At 55.5% G+C, this 16,766-nt stretch overlaps 1 protein-coding gene across 2 annotated transcripts in view; it reads left to right on the forward strand.

Moving 5' to 3' along the window:
- Positions 1–224: 224 nt before the first annotated feature.
- Positions 225–16,766, forward strand: part of MXRA7 (matrix remodeling associated 7) — a 29,367-nt gene continuing 12,825 nt past the window's right edge. For both annotated transcript variants that reach the window (XM_058703549.1, XM_058703550.1), the window contains exon 1: positions 225–552. In XM_058703549.1, coding sequence (XP_058559532.1) covers positions 268–552 — 285 coding nt within the window. In that variant the 5' untranslated portion in view covers positions 225–267. The remainder of the gene's footprint in view (positions 553–16,766) is intronic.

Here is a 16,766-nt window from a genome sequence, read left to right on the forward strand (position 1 = left end):
GCCCGTGGAATGAGTGTTGCAAGCCGGTTTTCAAAACAAAAATCTAAGCGCAAAGCTTAGGGGCCCGGGGCGGGGCTGGGACTCGTCCGGCCTCAGGAGCGCCGCCCCCAGGGGTCAGGCCCCGGGTCCCCCAGCATCGGAGCCACCCCCGGGGGAGGGAGGGGAGGCGGGGCGCGGCGGGGGCTCCGCCCCGGGGCGGGGCGCGGGCGGGGCGCGGCCGGCTCCCTCGGGGTCCCCGCGGGCTGGCACTCCGGCGGCCGCGGCGCGATGGAGGCGCCGGCCGAACTGCTGGCCGCGCTGCCCGCGCTGGCCACGGCGCTGGCGCTGCTGCTCGCCTGGCTGCTGGTGAGGCGCGGGGCGGCCGCGAGCCCGGAGCCCGCGCCCCCGGCCGAGGCCCCCGGGACCCCCGCGCCGCCCGGCCCCTGCGCCCCGGAGCCGGCGGCCGCGCCGGAGGACCCGGGGGAGCTCGAGGGCCCGGGGGAGCGCGCGGCGGCGCCGGCGGAGGCGGAGGCGGAGGCGGAGGCGGAGGAACAGGCCGCCGAGGCCAGGCAGGTACGGACCCGGCCCTCCCGGGCGCCCCCTCCCCACCCCGGGGCCCCGCCCCCTCCGTCTCCCGGCTCGGGCGGGGCGGGGGATCGGGTCCCCAGCCTCGGGCCGGGCCGTCCCCGGGAGCGCAGAGCCCGCGGCCGGCAGGGAGGAAGGGCCCCGCCGGCAAAGTCGCCCTCCTCCCCCAGAAGTGTCGCCGAGCGACGAGGCTGTCGGAGTTGTGTGCTCCGCTGGCGATCCTCTCTTCCCGGCCGGCCGGCCGCGGCTCCCGCCCCACCCCGCGCGGGTCACACCCACCCCTCACCCCGCACCTTACCCCCTTCCCCCCCCACCCCCCCGCCCACGGGTTCCCACATCCACGTGCATGTGGCACATTTCAAGGTCTGCAGTAATGAGAGTTGCCTCGATAAAGAAAAAAATAGTCATACTTGGGGGGGGGGGCGGGAAGGAAAGCTGGCTTTTTTTTTTTTTTTTTTTTAGGCCAATTTGAAATCCAGACTCCAGAGTCAGTGATGACTCTGGTGAAGCGCATAGGGTGGGGCCGATGGGAAAGGCACCGCACGATTGCGGTCATTTTTATTGTCGTTTTCAAACTGCACACGTGCTTTGGCACATCTCCCCCGGGGGTTGCAGATAAGCCTGGCCTTTATGGAATGGAAGGGCAAGATAAGGCCCCCCTACAGCACAGCTGAGCACCCCTGTGCTGAGCCTCCTGCGACTGCCCCACGCCTCACTCCCTGTGGTCCTTCAGCTCTGTCCTGACGGTGCCGCCTTGCTTCAGGATACCCAGAGAGATATGCTCTCACCCACCAAGAAATACACTTTTCCCAGTGCTTGTCTCTACATTGGAAACCCACTGGCGAGGCACAAAACCCACATTCCCAGGATTTCCTCCTCCCTGGGCCCCTGTAGGCTCCCACCCAGGGCCCACATCAGAATTAACTTCCCAGCTCCTCTGCTTGGAAGGGAGGATGGCCAGAGCAGTAGAAAGTGTGACCAGGCTGCCTTAGTGCCTTGTCAGTGTGTCGACAGTGCCCATTCTGAATTCTGCTGGACACGGTGGTTTATACTGGAGAGAACCCTCGAGGGGAGAAGGCAGTGAGCCTGGGGCCAGGGGTTTCTCTTTGCTGAGTAAGTGTGCCAGACCCCTCTGAGCAGGCTCTTTGTTTGACAAAGTGGGTGACTAATTGTGTCATTAGAGCGGATTCTAACCAGCCTGCCCAGGGCTGCTGTATCCGGCCCAAGGAAGACAGGGACTCCGCTTTGATGGAGGCCCTGCTGTTCTTGCTGACCTCATCCATGAGGATGGCAGGTAGGGTTTGGACCTGTGCTGATTTGTTAGGTTTGTTCCCGTATTTGGGATTCTGCCTGCGCTCACGGCTTCCTGGGAACAGGAGAGGCGTATGGGCTATTCTCAGCCGCTTGCCCTCAGCAAGCCCTGCTCCCACAGTTTACACAGTGGCCCTTTATCACTCAACAGCAAGTTCTAGACTGAAGTTTGCAGCGCCTGATTGTGGCATCCAGTCATGTCTTGACCCTCTGGGTTACAGCACCCAGGAGAGAGCTTTCTGCAAGGCCTGGGGGCCGTCAGCAATTCGAGATCTAGTGGGATGGGCCCGGTGCCCACGGTCAGTAGCAGCCAGAGCACAATTTGCCTCTGTCTGGAAAATGCTCGTCCTGTGGGGGGGAGCGGGTGCTTTGAAGGACAAAGCTCATCACAGGGGTTCACATGCGGGGCAGTTGCCAGATGACCCTGAGAGGCCGTCCTCCCACTGCGACACCCTGTCCCGACATCATCCCGACGCGAGGGTTATGTTGAAGTCAGTCTCCTCACCCGGAGCTCCTGCCTTCCCTTGTAGGTTCAGGTCCCCAACCGTTGCCGAGTTGCCCAGCCCCTGTCAACTCCAGCTGGCAAACACTAAATCATTGCCGTGCCTCAGGCCCCGGGATCAGGTGCTGGGGGCGGGGGGGGGGGACACCTATCACTGTCCCCCACTACTCTGCCTCCTTAGTGGTGGGATTACCCCTGGAAGAAGCTGTTAAGAAATTGGCTGGAAACAGACTTCTCATTATCCTATTGCCGAGCCTGGAGAGCGGGTGGAAGGACCCTGGGGAAATGGGGGCTGGGGGCATACAGCCACCTTGCTAACTAATGGCAGTCCTTCTGATCCAGTCGTCCTTCTGCCCTGCCAGGCCTGGGAGGCTCAGGGCAGCTGCTTCCTTTGACTCACAAAGCTGATTATTGAGAAGGATCCAGAGCCCAGGGAAGCGGCCTTTCACTGTGGCTGTGGTTCACTGGGAAGCGTCCCCACGGTTGCGGGGAGCAAAGTAGCATGATGGCCCGAGACACCGGGCAGCCACTGAAGAAATGGGGGGTGAGCAACCGGCCAGGGCAGGGAGGCTGGGCATTGGGCAGAGCTCTATTATTAGAACCTCTTTCTTGTCATGTCTCCTTGGGGCGAGTGTAGGGGTGGGCAGCTGAGGAAGCGTGACAGACATGCCACACCCTCACAGAGAATGGTGGCCAACAATGTCACGAACCAGAGCCGGTCCCTTTTAAGGCCAGGAAACAGTGCTCTTTGGTGCTGATGTATAAGTTGCAATTTTAGGATTACCAGGCTTCTTACCCAACAGGGGCGTGGATTCCAGCAAAACTACGTCGTAGGGTTCCCAAACGGTGGTCAAGGTGAAAGTCAGGGGTCACTCAGATGGTACTAGAGTGAGGTCTGGGCCAGAACTCAGACTTCTTGGCGCTTGGGTCCTGGCTCTGCTCAGCAACCGAGTGGGGACGGTATCACCAAACACAGAACAGGCAGGGACACTCTTCTAGGCTGAAGACTAAAGAGACAAGACAGACAAACGCAATGCCTGATCCTTGATTGGGTTCTGGATGGGGGTGGGGGTGGGGAGCCATAAAGAACGTCTTGGAGATAACTGGGATATGTTTCAAATAAATGGTTTGTTAGATGATTTTGTTGTATTCAACACAGTTTCTTGCGTGATGCTGGCGTTGTGATTATGTGGAAGTATGTTGTTGTCCTTAGAAAAATGCATGCCTAAACATTTAGGAATAACATAGAATGATACTTTCTTCTTCTTCTTCTTCTTCTTCTTCTTCTTTTTTTGCATTTACTGTATTTATTGAAAAAATCCACCTATAAGTGGACTTACACAGTTCAAACCCGTGTCGTTCAGGGGTCAACGTATCATGATGCTAATCGTTATACACACACACACACACACACACACTCAGGGTGGGTGTGTACGTGGAGAGAGAATGGAAAGACGGCAAAATGTTAATAATCGGTGAATCTAGGTGAAGGGTACGTGAGTACCTTGTTCATTGTTTTATTCCTCCAATTTTTCTGTAGGTTTGGAATTTCTCAAAATACAGTGTTGGAGACTTGATGAGCACCGGGAAACTTATAGAATTGTTGAATCGTTACATTGGGCACCTGAAACTTTTATGACACTGCATATTCATTATACTTGAATCACAAAAAAATACAGTGTTGGGAAAAAAAAAAAAAAAAAAAAGAAACCCAGTGGGGAATTTCTCAGGACGGGGCTTGGTTTTTCAGACCCTCGGGTGGTGTGGGTCTGACTGGGCTGCACAGCCTTACCTGGCTGTCCCCACTGTGCGGCGGGGCCCGGGTTCACCTCCTTTTTTTTGTTTTCTTTTTTTTAAAGTTTTATTTATTCTGAGAGAGACAGAGACAGCACGAGAGAGGGAGGGGCCGAGAGGGGGAGAGAATCCCAAGCAGGCCCCGCACCCTCAGCACAGAGCCCGATGCGGGGCTTGAACCCGTGAACCGTGAGATCACGACCTGAGCTGAAATCAAGCGTCAGCTGCTTAACTGACTGAGCCCCCCCAGGCACCCCCCTGGTTCACCTCTGATGTTATCCTGCTGTTAGGTCCATGCTGTGTCCCCTACCCTCACCATCCTTGTCACCACGGCTGTGTCCTGCACGCCCCCCCCCCACCCCAGAGACCACAGAATGATTTAGGAGCATGTGAATCCCCTCCCCCATCATCCATCCTGACCTTCGTGATGCCGACATGGCCCCACTTTCTGTTCTCTCAACAAAGGCACAGAAGCCAGCCAGTGGAGGGCGAGACAGATATCTGTCAATTGCTCACTTTGGAATCTTGTCTTAGCTCGAGCTGCTAAAACAAAATGCCAGAGGCTGGGTGACTTATACACTAGGAATCTATTCCTCCCACTTCTGGAAATTGGCGAACCCAAGATCAAGGTGCCGGCCGATTCAGTTCCTGGTAAGAGCCCACTTCCTGGTTGTGGACAACCACCTCCTTGCTGTGTCCCCACGTGGTGGAGAGAGAGCTCTCTGGTCTCTTCCTCTTCTTATAAGGACAACAATCCCATCACGGAGGCCCCACTCTCAGGACCTCATCCAACACCGGTGACCCCCACAGGCCCCACTTCCAAATACCATCACACTGGGGGGTCGTGCCGAGCTGCGGACAAGAGTCCAGGGTTCGGTAGTGCAAGTGTCTTCTGTAGAGTCATTTCAGCTCAGAAGTCTTCTTCCGTGTGAGAAGGAAGTCCAGGGGCTTTCCCGATGGCTCAACTTTGTTCTTGCTTTCGGAGATAGTCTTCTTTTTATAATTTTTTTTTTTAATGTTTTTTTTTTTGTTTTTGAGACAGAGAGAGACAGAGCATGAACAGGGGAGGGGCAGAGAGAGAGGGAGACACAGAATCGGAAGCAGGCTCCAGGCTCCGAGCCATCAGCCCAGAGCCCGACGCGGGGCTCGAACTCACGGACCGTGAGATCGTGACCTGAGCCGAAGTCGGACGCTCAACCGACTGAGCCACCCAGGCGCCCCAGCTTTCGGAGATAGTCTTATTTGCACACAGAAAATTCAGCTGTCAGAATTTTCTACATAGTGGGAGGTGGTAAATTTTTAAAGAATCTCTCTCTCTATATATATATATTTTAAGAGAGAGAGAGAGAGAGAGAGTGCACTTGCAAATGGAGGAGAAGGGCAGAAGGAGAGAGGATCTTTTTTTAAAAAAATTTTTTTAGAAAGATCCTTCATTATTATTTTTTTTTTAATGTTTATTTTTATTTTTGAGACAGAGCACAAGCGGGGAAGGGGCAGAGAGAGAGGGAGACGCAGAATCTGAGGCAGGCTCCAGGCTCCGAGCTGCCAGCACAGAGCCCGATGTGGGGCTCGAACTCGGGAACGGTGAGATCGTGACCTGAGCCGAAGTCGGGTGCTTAGTGGACTGAGCCACCCAGGCGCCCCTAAATTTTTTTTTAGTTTAGTTATTTATTTTGAGAGAGAGAGAGAGAGGGAGAATGAGTGGGGGAGGGGCAGAGAGAGGGGGAGAGAGAGAATCCCAAGCAGGCTCTGCGCTGTCAGCGTAGAGCCCAATGTGGGGCTCGATCCCATGAACCGAGAGATCATGACCTGAGCCAAGATCAAGAATCCCAAGAGTCAGACCCTTAGCCAGCCGAGCCACTCAGGTACCCCGAGAAAGAATCCTAAGCAGGCTCCACACTCAGCATGGAACCTGACACCAGGCTCAATCCCGCAACCCTGGGATCATGACCTGAGCCGAAAATCAAGCATCCAAGAGGCAGACACTCAACCGACTGAGCCGCCCAGGCACCCCAAGAGCATGTCTTAAGAGACAAAGCTGCCTTTCTGGAACAGCCGGAGTCTGACCACACCCGGTCTGCCACCGTTAGGGACAGGTGAATGAATCAGGACTTCAATGGGGTTCAGAAACCCCCTCCTACGAGGGTCGTGCTGTGCACAGACAGAGCGCCTTGCTGACATCTTTCTGCTTGCCGCTTGGTCGGAACCGAAAAGGAAGCCTGGGATGCTGCCGCAGGATGTCACTCCTCTCCCACCCGGAAGGGAGAAGTATCAGTCGCGTTCTCCTGGCCACAGTGGCTAAAGAATAACAAGTGAGATTAAATGGTCCCAAGGAGGGGCGCCTGGGTGGCACAGTCGGTTAAGCGTCCGACTTCAGCCAGGTCACGATCTCGCGGTCCGTGAGTTCGAGCCCCGCGTCAGGCTCTGGGCTGATGGCTCGGAGCCTGGAGCCTGTTTCCGATTCTGTGTCTCCCTCTCTCTCTGCCCCTCCCCCGTTCATGCTCTGTCTCTCTCTGTCCCAAAAATAAATAAAAAAGCGTTGAAAAAAAAAATTTAAAAAAAAAAAAAGGTCCCAAGGAAACCTAGCGTGAGAATGCACGGTACTTGTTTACCTAATATTTTTGCCTCTGAAGAGCCGTAGATAGGACTTGGGTGGGGGGGGGGGGGGGGGGACGTCCTTTAACCTCTGTGCCTCTAGGCCTCGGTTTCCCCAAACTGAAAGGCTTGAACGAAAACAACCTCTGATATCTCTTAGAGCGCTTGGCAGTCCACGATTATCTGTGTGCACGCGTGGGTTTCGTATTTGCAAGTTAAATTCCACGTTGTTAACACTGGTCTGGCCAACGTGACCTCTGGTTGAGACAACCCTGGGCACGTTCTCAGCAAGGACCTAATTCTGTGACCTCGGTATTAATAGTGTTTCTCCTGGCCAGATGCGTATTTGCTGAGGACTCAGAATCTGAGAGCAATCCCAAGACAAGCAAACACCTCCAGTCCAGATCAGTAAACCCTGCTCCAGGGGTCCAACCATTTGTATCTTTATTCTTCATGAAGCCTAAAACCAGTTTCTCTGCCTGTGGTGCAGAGGCCTCCTTAGACATTTTAAACACCGGCCACCTGTCTTGTGTTATTATCCTTAAAGCTGGTCGTGGTCAGAATTCTTCAGCCTGGTCGGTCCCCCTGCACAGAGGTTTCATTTCATCCTGCGCTCCCAGCCCTGATTTTGTCCCCGGGTTCTCGCTGTGCATAACCGTCTCTATTTATCCCACAATGTAGACACTAGAATTCCACCTAATCCTTGCTGATAAGGGGAGAATGCTGGCTGGTGCCTCTGGGTGGTTTTTTTTTGTTTTTTTTTTTTTTTAAATGAAGCTTTTGATGTCCTCCAAATCCTCTTTGTAGGAACGGTGCCAAAAGCCGTTCATCTGAGAAGATTGGATCTGGCATGCTTGGCCATCTGACCAAGAGAGTGTGTTTAGGGCTTATGAATGTGCCCTCATTTGGGATATGAGGTCGGAGTCCAGGATGGCCCTGTTAGTCTGGATGGCTGAACTTGGCCCCGCAGTCTGGCTCCTCCACGCCCCCGGGTATTGTGTGCTGGGAACGTGAACGCTGGGTCTCAGTCTCTCCCGTCCTCTCCCCGTCTCCCCCCATCCCCGCTTCCTGAGTCAGCATCTTACCCAGTATTCTTCCTTTGTTCTTGGTCCACGCTGGTCAAGCTCATGCCCATATCAAGTGGAGGGCTCACCTCTGGACCCGGATCGCCGCTGCTGCCTCTGGAACACACTGACCACTGCCCCCCCCCGCCCCCAGCCTCTTCCTGAGCCCCATCTCCTGCCTCCTCAACATTGGCCTGTGGTTGTCCAGTGAGCACCTGACACGGCCCTGTCTGTTAAGTGCTCTTGACTTCTTCTTCTTCTTTTTTTTTTAATGTTTATTTATTTTGAGAGAGACAGAGTGTGAGCAGGGCAGGGGCAGAGAGAAAGGGAAACAAAATCCGAAGCAGGCTCCAGGCTCTGAGCAAGCCGTCAGCACAGAGCCCGACGCAGGGCTCGAACCCACAAACTGTGAGATCGTGACCTGAGCCCAAGTGGGACGCTTAACCAACCGAGCCACCCAGGCGCCCCTAGTGCTCTCGACTTCTGTTGCCCGAGGGGTGCCCTCGGCCCCTCCCCGCCCCCAGCGTCCTTCACCACCTGCTCAGAATTCCTCCATGGCTCCCAAAGCTGCTCAGGCCAAAAGCCCACACAACATCCTTGTTTTCTCATTTTCCCTCCAGCCCGAAGTCATTCCATCAGCAAGTCCTGTCGCCTCTGCCTGTGGGATACCTCCTCCTGACGTCAGGCCCTCCTCTCCACTCCAGGCTGCTCCGGCAGTCCGTGGCTCCTCTGGGCTGTGCAGGAACCTCTCAGCGGCTCCCCCTGCTTCCAGCCCGCCCCCCACATTCCACCCAACAACCAGCGCGATCTTTATAACCTGGAAACGGGCCCCTCACGCTCTCCTGCTCTAAGCCCTGCGGTGGCACAGAATACATTCCAAACTCCTGCCTCGGCCCTGCGGCCCGCCCTGCCTCCTCTCTGCAGCCACGGCCGCCTTCCCAGTGCTCAGACACACCAGGCCTGCCGCCCATCCGGACCCTGGGATTTGCTCTCCGCTCTGCCCGGCGGACCCTCCCTGGCCTAGACCTTCACCTGACTGCTCCTGCCCCCTTGCCTTTCAAGGGTCTGGCGCCTGAGCACCTTAGCGGATAGAAGTCTCCCACCCCTGCTCCAGCACGCCATTCTATCGGGCTTTCTTCAGGGCACTCCACAGGGTCTGAGGTCATCCCTTATGTCTGCCGAAGCGGAATGTCGGCTCCGGAGAACAGGGTCCCTGCCTGCCATGGTCACGGCCACACTCCCAGCTCCTACAGCAGGCTCAGCACACAGTAGCACCCACCACATGCTTGTGGAATTTATAAACCGCAGGAACAACAAAGAGAAAGAACAGGGCAGCCCCTGCCAGGAGGCAATGCCACCTCCTCGTAGGACTGGCCTAGGCAGCAGGCAGAGGCCATTTCTCTTCATGCCCCCGGATGCCCCAAAGAGGCAGACGGCTCTGTAAGGTAGTGAGCTCCCCGAGGCTACAAGTGTTCAAACACACTGGAGAACTTTCATCAAAGGTTTTATCAGCTATAGGGTTTTGAATTAGGTCAAAGCCACTTAGATCGGTGGCTTTCTCACATTTTTAAAAGCACTAGCAGGGCACCTGAGGGGCTCAAGTCGGTTAAGCGGCCGACTCCGGCTCAGGTCATGATCTCACAGCTGGTGAGTTCGAGCCCCACGTTGGGCTCCGTCCTGACAGCTCAGAGCCCGGAGCCTGCTTCAGATTCTGTCTCTGTCTCTCTGCCCCTCCCCCGCTGGCACTCTGTCTCTTTCTCTCAAATATAAATAAACATTAAAAAAAAATTAAGGGGGTGCCTGGGTGGCTCAGTCGGTTAAGCGTCCGACTTCAGCTCAGGTCACGATTGTGGGTTCGAGCCCCACATCGGGCTCTGTGCTGACAGCTCGGAGCCTGGAGCCTGCTTCGGATTCTGGGTCTCCCTCTCTCTCTTCCCCTCCCCCGCTCACGCTCTCTGTGTCAAAAATAAATAATAAAACATGAAAAACAATTTTTTTTAAGGCGCTAGATACCTTTTTTCTTCTTCGATCTTAAATGGAAGCCCAGTGCATAAAGCAAAAGCAGATCTGCCCTGGGTGGAGGTCTCAGCCCCTCTATTCCCCTGCCCCTCCTCACAGCAATCCCCTCAGTACCCACCACAAAGCTCCAGGGGTCTGCCCACTGAGGGCAAAATGAAAACTGAGCTCAAGACCATCCTCCCCGGATTCTGTGACCTCAAAGGACCCCGTGCAAAGGAAGGAGGAGCACCCAGAGGTGAATGCCCGAGATCACATGCCCGAGGCCTTGGTTCCAAGGGGGACCCTAAGTTCCAGCCTGCCCTCCCATGGCAGCCCCCGGGGGGCGGGAGAGGAGAGCACTTCCCGGGAAGCCTTAGAGACTGAGCCCCTGAATCAGGAAGGAGAAGAACTTCACAGGCCTGGGGATATTTGAGTTGAACCCAGCAGCCGTCATTTTAGGGTTCTAGTGGGGAAAAAAGCATGATCGAGCTGGCATTTTAAGGTGTTCTCAGAGCAGATGAGTCAGGGGAGAGTGAGGTCAAGGACAACGGTGCCGTTTCAGGCGTGAGAATGAGGGTGAATCTTAGGGACTTTTGGGGGGGCGGGGCGTGGCGGGGAGACAGGGACAGCGGTTGAGAAGCGGAAGCAGAAAGGAAGCAGCAGGCTTGAATCAGCGTTCCCGGGCCATGACCAAGTGTCAGAGATGCCGTGATCACAGAGAAAGGCTGAGAAGGGCCAGTTTGAGATAAGAAGACACAAGTTCCTCGGCTCAGGGGTGCGCCTTATCCAGCCGCAAATACAGGGTCCCCTGCCTGGAGCTGTCACTTGGGCGTGCGGTGGCTGAGCTGTTTGGACGTTCGGGCGGGGGGGAGAGAGAGAGAGAGCCGCCGTGACCATGACCTCTGTTGGCCCCACCCTCCCCGCCCAGCACAGGCGCTCCAGGAGCTGGCGCCAGGTCTGCGCCCGCAGCCCAGCCGCTCCCCTCTGAATGCAAAAGATGAGCAGCCTGATTGACTAATGGCATCTTTCTGGGAGGGGAGAGAGCACGGTCACACCCCCTCTGCCTGCAGTGGAGCTGGGGCGGGGGGGGGGGGGGGGGGGGGGGGGGAGGCAGCGCCCGCACGATGCCCGTTGTTCTCGGTGCCCACGTGGGAAGCCTGCAGCCGCTGCGGTGGGTGGGGCTGCCCAGGCTGAGGAGAGGTGCAGGGGAATCGTGCAGGCCCCTCTCTCTGTTGGCTGCTGCCGGAGAGGGAGGGTCGGGCATCCCCAGGGAAGTGAGGCCTCCCTCTCCCCCTGCCTGGCGGAGCCGTGGTCCTCTAAAATCACTCCCAGATTAACCAGGGGCCCCGCCGCGGTCACAGCCCAGTTGGCTTTGGTGGCAACTCACAGGGTCCCAGCAGGGCCTGTGTGCGGGACCCCAGGGCCGAGCCTTCTGCTCAGGCAGAGAGATGTTTCTCTCTCTCTCTCTCTCTGTCTCTTCCCTACCCGTCTCTGTCTCTGTCTCCGTCTCCCCATCCTCTGCCTCGCGCTGTGCATCAGGCCTAGATCAGCCAGGGCAGCCATAAAAGGCAACATGCTGTCTGCAGACTCGCACTGGCTCCGAGAAGCCTCCCCCCTCGGCCTCTGGGAGACCCTGGCCCCTGTGCTTTGCCTGTCCCCCCACCCATCCCTCCACTGGAGGAAAAGTGGCCGGGGCCACGTGGCGTTAAAACCCTCAGGTTCTATCCAGTAGCGAAATGCTGGGACTCTTGGTCAGGGAGGTGATGGGGTTGGGTTCCCCGCCTGGGACTGCTTTGGGGACCAGCCAGGGTGACGCCAGCTGTCTGTCTCAGAGGGTGTCACCGACTCACAGTTTTCACAAAATTGATTTACACTGGCTTGCTAGGGCGGCTTGAGACACAGACATTTACTTTGTCCAGAACTGTGAGATCCAGGCGGGGGGGCAGGGTCCATCTCTCCCGAGGCCTCTCTCCCCGGCTTGCAGGAGCCACCTTCTCACTGCATCCTCCTGGGGCCTTTCCATGAGCACACGCACGCCTGGCGTCTCCCTGTGTGTCCTCTTATACATTTGCTCTTAGAAGGACACCAGTCAGATCGGAGCAGGACCCACCCTCACGGCCTTGTTTTAGCTTAATTCCTTCTTTAAAGGCCCCCTCTGCAAACGTAGTCACAGTCTGAGGTACTGGCAGTTGGGACCTCAGCATATGACTTTGGGGAGGGACATAATTCAGTCTACAACACACAGGTGCCATGTGTCACTCTCGGGACCAAGGGCAGTGACAAGAAATCCACATCAGTGGGGGCGCCTGGGTGGCTCTGTCGGTTGAGCGTCCAACTTCGGCTCGGGTCATGATCTCACAGTTGGCGGGTCCGAGCCCCGCGTCGGGTTCTGTGCTGACGGCTCAGAGCCTGGAGCCTGCTTTGGATTCTGTGTCTCCCTTTCTCGCTCTCTGCCCCTCCCCCGTTCACACTCTGTCTCTCTCTCTCTCCTTCAAAATTAAATAAACATTTAAAAAAAAAAATAGAAGAAATCCACAGCGATGGGCTCTTGTGGGCTGGCAGTCCCCACTCTGAGCAGCTGCCGGGGTCATGCTGCCCCAGGCGTGGTCCTAGCCGAGCTGTGTCAGGGAGCAAACCCATGGGTGGGGTTCCGACTTCGAGACCCCCAGGGCATTGCCTCGAACCAGATGCAGGTAGGCCTTCGCTGATTCATTCAACAAACACTGAGCTGAGGGCCGAGTCCCTTACCCTCCCAGATCAGGCCTTACATCCTTCACCTGCACTTGGACCCCCCCTTCTGGAAGTTCATCCTGCCTCCTATCCTGCCCTCACCATGCCTTCCTACTTCCTGCTCCAAAAATGCCGGTCTCCTCCTCTTTCTCCCCATTTAAAAGCTGCTGGGGTCTCCTCAATGCCTTGTTCCCTATAAGATCTTCGTGGCGCGAGCCCTGCCTCCTGACCCCCATGATCCCCTGCGGTCACACCAGACTCCAGCCAGTCACTGCGAAAGCCGTGAGGCTCCCCGCCTGGCGTCCCCTCTGGGGCCTCGCTGCACCCCTCAGTCCCGCCCGATGCAGGACTCGAACTCACGAACTGCGAGATCATGACCTGAGCCAAAGTCGGATGCTCAACCGACTGAGCCACCCAGGCTCCCCTGTTCTAGCATTTGGTACACGGTTCCACCTTCCTGCTTTCCTTCACTGTCATACACATAGTTCACAGTTGACTGCCTTTTTTTTTTTTTTTTTTTTTTTAATGCTTCTTTATTTTGAGAGAGAGTGCAAGCAGGGGGAGAGGGCAGAGGGAGAGACGGAGAGAAAGAACCCCAAGCAGGCTCCACACTGGCAGCGCAGAGCCCAGTGGAGGGCTCGAACCCACAAACTGTGAGATTGTGACCTGAGCTAAAATCAAGAGTCGGACACTTAACCCACTGAGCCACCCAGGTGCCCCCACAGTTCACCATCTCGAGGCAGAGAGTCTTGGACGGAGGCTGGAGGGCCACCGCCGTCCAGAAGGATGGCCATCTGTGGCCCAATCGCACTGTTTACGAGACCTGTCCATCTTATTACCGGTGTCAGCACTTGGGTTTTTCTGTTGTGTACACGTTTTTTATAAAATAAGGCCAAAATGCAATACACAGCATTCTGTTTAATAATGGAATCCTTTCCATTATCATGATGTTATCTAAAAGCCCACTAAGTAAGCCCAGATAAACATGTGGACCTGGGGTGCTTCCCCAAAGCACAGGTGGAAAACTCCAGCATCCTACCCATCCCCCAGCTGCCGTCCTGCCGGCATCTGATGCAGGCAGCACTCTCCCGAGAAAAATCGATGTGTTCTGGGCTTGCTAAGTGGCGGGTGAGGAGGCAATGACAGGGGTCAGGACTCTGGCTGTGGTGACAGCAACTTGGCTGGTTAGCCTGCGCAGAACTGGGAGTTGAGTCTCTCACGGACAGGGGAAGGCCAGGGTGGAGTGGCCTCGGGGACAACCACAGCCAGGCGCCCCCCGATCGCCCCCCCGCCAACACACACATTCCCAGGCTCACAACTCTGGGACCAGACGTCCCTTCTCCCCAAGGAGAGAAGGGCCCAGAGGCTTCGAGGGGCGTCTTCTGAAGGAAGGGCATTTCTGCACAGACAGAAAACAACATGTGGCCAATTCAGCACTATTTTCCAGACTTCATGAAGACTGCAACAAAAAAAAATCTATTTTATTTTATTTATTTATTAGTTTATTTTGTGAAAGAGAGAGAGAGAGAGAGAGAGAGCGAGCAGGGGAGGGGCCGACAGAGAATCCCAAGCAGGTTCCACGCTGTCAGGGCAGAGCCCGAGGCGGGGCTCAAACTCACGAACCGTGAGATCACGACCTGAGCTGAAATCGAGAGTCAGACGTGCAACCAACGGAGCCACCCAGGCGCCCCTAAAAAATCGATTTTAGGGGCGCCTGGGTGGCGCAGTCGGTTAAGCGTCCGACTTCAGCCAGGTCACGATCTCGCGGTCCGTGAGTTCGAGCCCCGCGTCAGGCTCTGGGCTGATGGCTCGGAGCCTGGAGCCTGTTTCCGATTCTGTGTCTCCCTCTCTCTGCCCCTCCCCCGTTCAGCTCTGTCTCTCTCTGTCCCAAAAATAAATAAAAAACGTTGAAAAAAAAAAAAGTTTAAAAAAAAAAAAAATCGATTTTAAAAGCCGCAGACCCACACGGGAAATTTTATAACGGCATCTATCTATCTATCTCTACCACACACATAACACTATTTATCTTTAATTTAATTCTGGGTTAAGAGGTACCTCCAAAGTCTTAGTGCAGTTTTAAGTTTTAATAACTTAACAAATGCGAATGCTACAGAGCTACAATACACATAGTTGAATATTTACTTATTTAAATTCCTTTTATACTTAGCTTCCTGACATTTGAAGGCTAAGGTTTTCATGTTAACTTTTTGTGTGCCAGAGCCTGCATGGATAGGCAGGTAGAGGAGTCCTCTCCCACGGGCACCTTGGTGAGCTGGCCGACCCCCCCCCCCCTTAGAATCATGTTCAAGCTGTCAAGGGGCGCCCGGGTGGCTCGTCGGTTGGGCGTCCGACTTCGACTCAGAACATGATCTCGCAGTTCACGGGTTCGAGCCCCGCGTCGGGCTCTGTGCTGACAGCTCAGAGCCTGGACCCTACTTTGGATTCTGTGTCTCCCTCTCTCTCTGCCCCTCCCCTACTTGTGCTCTCTCTCTCTCTCTCTATTTCTCAAAAATAAATAAACAGGGGCGCCTGGGTGGCGCAGTCGGTTAAGCGTCCGACTTCAGCCAGGTCACGATCTCGCGGTCCGTGAGTTCGAGCCCCGCGTCAGGCTCTGGGCCGATGGCTCGGAGCCTGGAGCCTGTTTCCGATTCTGTGTCTCCCTCTCTCTCTGCCCCTCCCCCATTCATGCTATGTCTCTCTCTGTCCCAAAAATAAATAAAAAATGTTAAAAAAAAAAAATTAAAAAAAAAAAAAAATAAATAAATAAACATTTAAAAAATCACCAATTTCACAGTTCAAAGACCCATTGAACCGTAGCATTTAAAAATGTAGCATTTTTAAAATATATTAAGAGAAATCCATGTATCTCCATGCATATTAGAAAATCCAAATTATACTGAAATGTGTAAGATAGAAACAAAAGGCTGCCTCCCCCAGCCCCTCTCCCCAAAGGTAGCCACTAACGATGTCTCGTGTGTCCTTCCAGAAAACTTTTTCTCGGTGATTATGAGCATGTATGTGCATTTCCATTTTTATATTTACACCCAGAAGATGGCCCCTCTCACACTATGCTGCTTCTTGCTTTTTCCCGTTAGAAATTTGTCCTGATGCATGTTTCACATCAGTGTGTACGGCTGCCTCCTTGTTAATATTTTTTAATGTTTATTTATTTTTGAGAGAGAGAGACAGAGCATGAGCAGGGGAGGGGCAGAGAGAGGGAGGCACAGAATCCGAAGCAGGCTCCAGGCTCTGAGCTGTCAGCCCAGAGCCCGACGCGGGGCTTGAACTCACGGACCGTGAGATCATGACCTGAGCTGAAATCAAGAGTCGGTCACCCAACAGACTGAGCCACCCAGGCGCCCCCGGCTGCCTCCTTTTTAATGCACACTGATGCATGGTGTGTGTGTGTGTGTGTGTGTGTGTGTGTGCGCTGTGATATATTCAACCTGTTAATATTTTGGTGAACATGTTAACCAAATATATGGAACTCTAAGGATGAACATTTCAGTGGTTTCCAGTTTGGATTGGTTTCTGCGGCACAAAATCAGAGTCACCGTAGAAAAACCCGGACAGATGGTTTTCCAGTCCAGAGCAGGTCCCTAGCAGTGGGTGTGCTGGGTCACAGGGGTGTCTCCTTACCCTGCCTCCCCCGAAGGGTCCTGCCCCCGCCCCCTCCCCACAGCCACAAAGATGCTTTGCTGGGCAAACTTCTCGGGGCATCTGGACACCCAGGCGCCACGTACTGACCTGCGCTCTGGGCAACATCGCTCACTTCTGACGCTGAGCTGGATGGAAACTGAATGGAGAGCCCTGCTCCCGTCTCCCGCCCGGCTCCCCCTGGCTGCCTTTTGTGAGCGACAGAAAGTCAAGGCCCTTCAGGGTTTGCCACTTACAACCCGCGGTTGGGCTCGTGCAGAATTGCAGCCCAGCTTCGCTCGCTCTGCCGTGAGGGACAGAGCTCCTCCGCTCTGCGGCCGCTCCTCCCTGCCCCTGCCGAGGCCGCCACCCTGGCTGCACGCCTCCGGGCGCCGAGTCCCAGAGGCCTGGGCGTGCTGCCTTCGCCGCCCGGGGAGCTCACTCCGTGTGTGCCTCCCCCTTGTAAACCGGGGGTGTCTCCGGATCCGCCGGCCCGCTGTCCATCACAGCTCCTTGGGCCGCGTGTCCCCGGTGCCCCCCAGCATTCCTGCAGGTTAGAGTCACTCCTTCCT

The sequence above is a fragment of the Neofelis nebulosa genome, chromosome 16, assembly GCF_028018385.1.
Source record: "Neofelis nebulosa isolate mNeoNeb1 chromosome 16, mNeoNeb1.pri, whole genome shotgun sequence".
Lineage (NCBI taxonomy): Eukaryota > Metazoa > Chordata > Mammalia > Carnivora > Felidae > Neofelis > Neofelis nebulosa.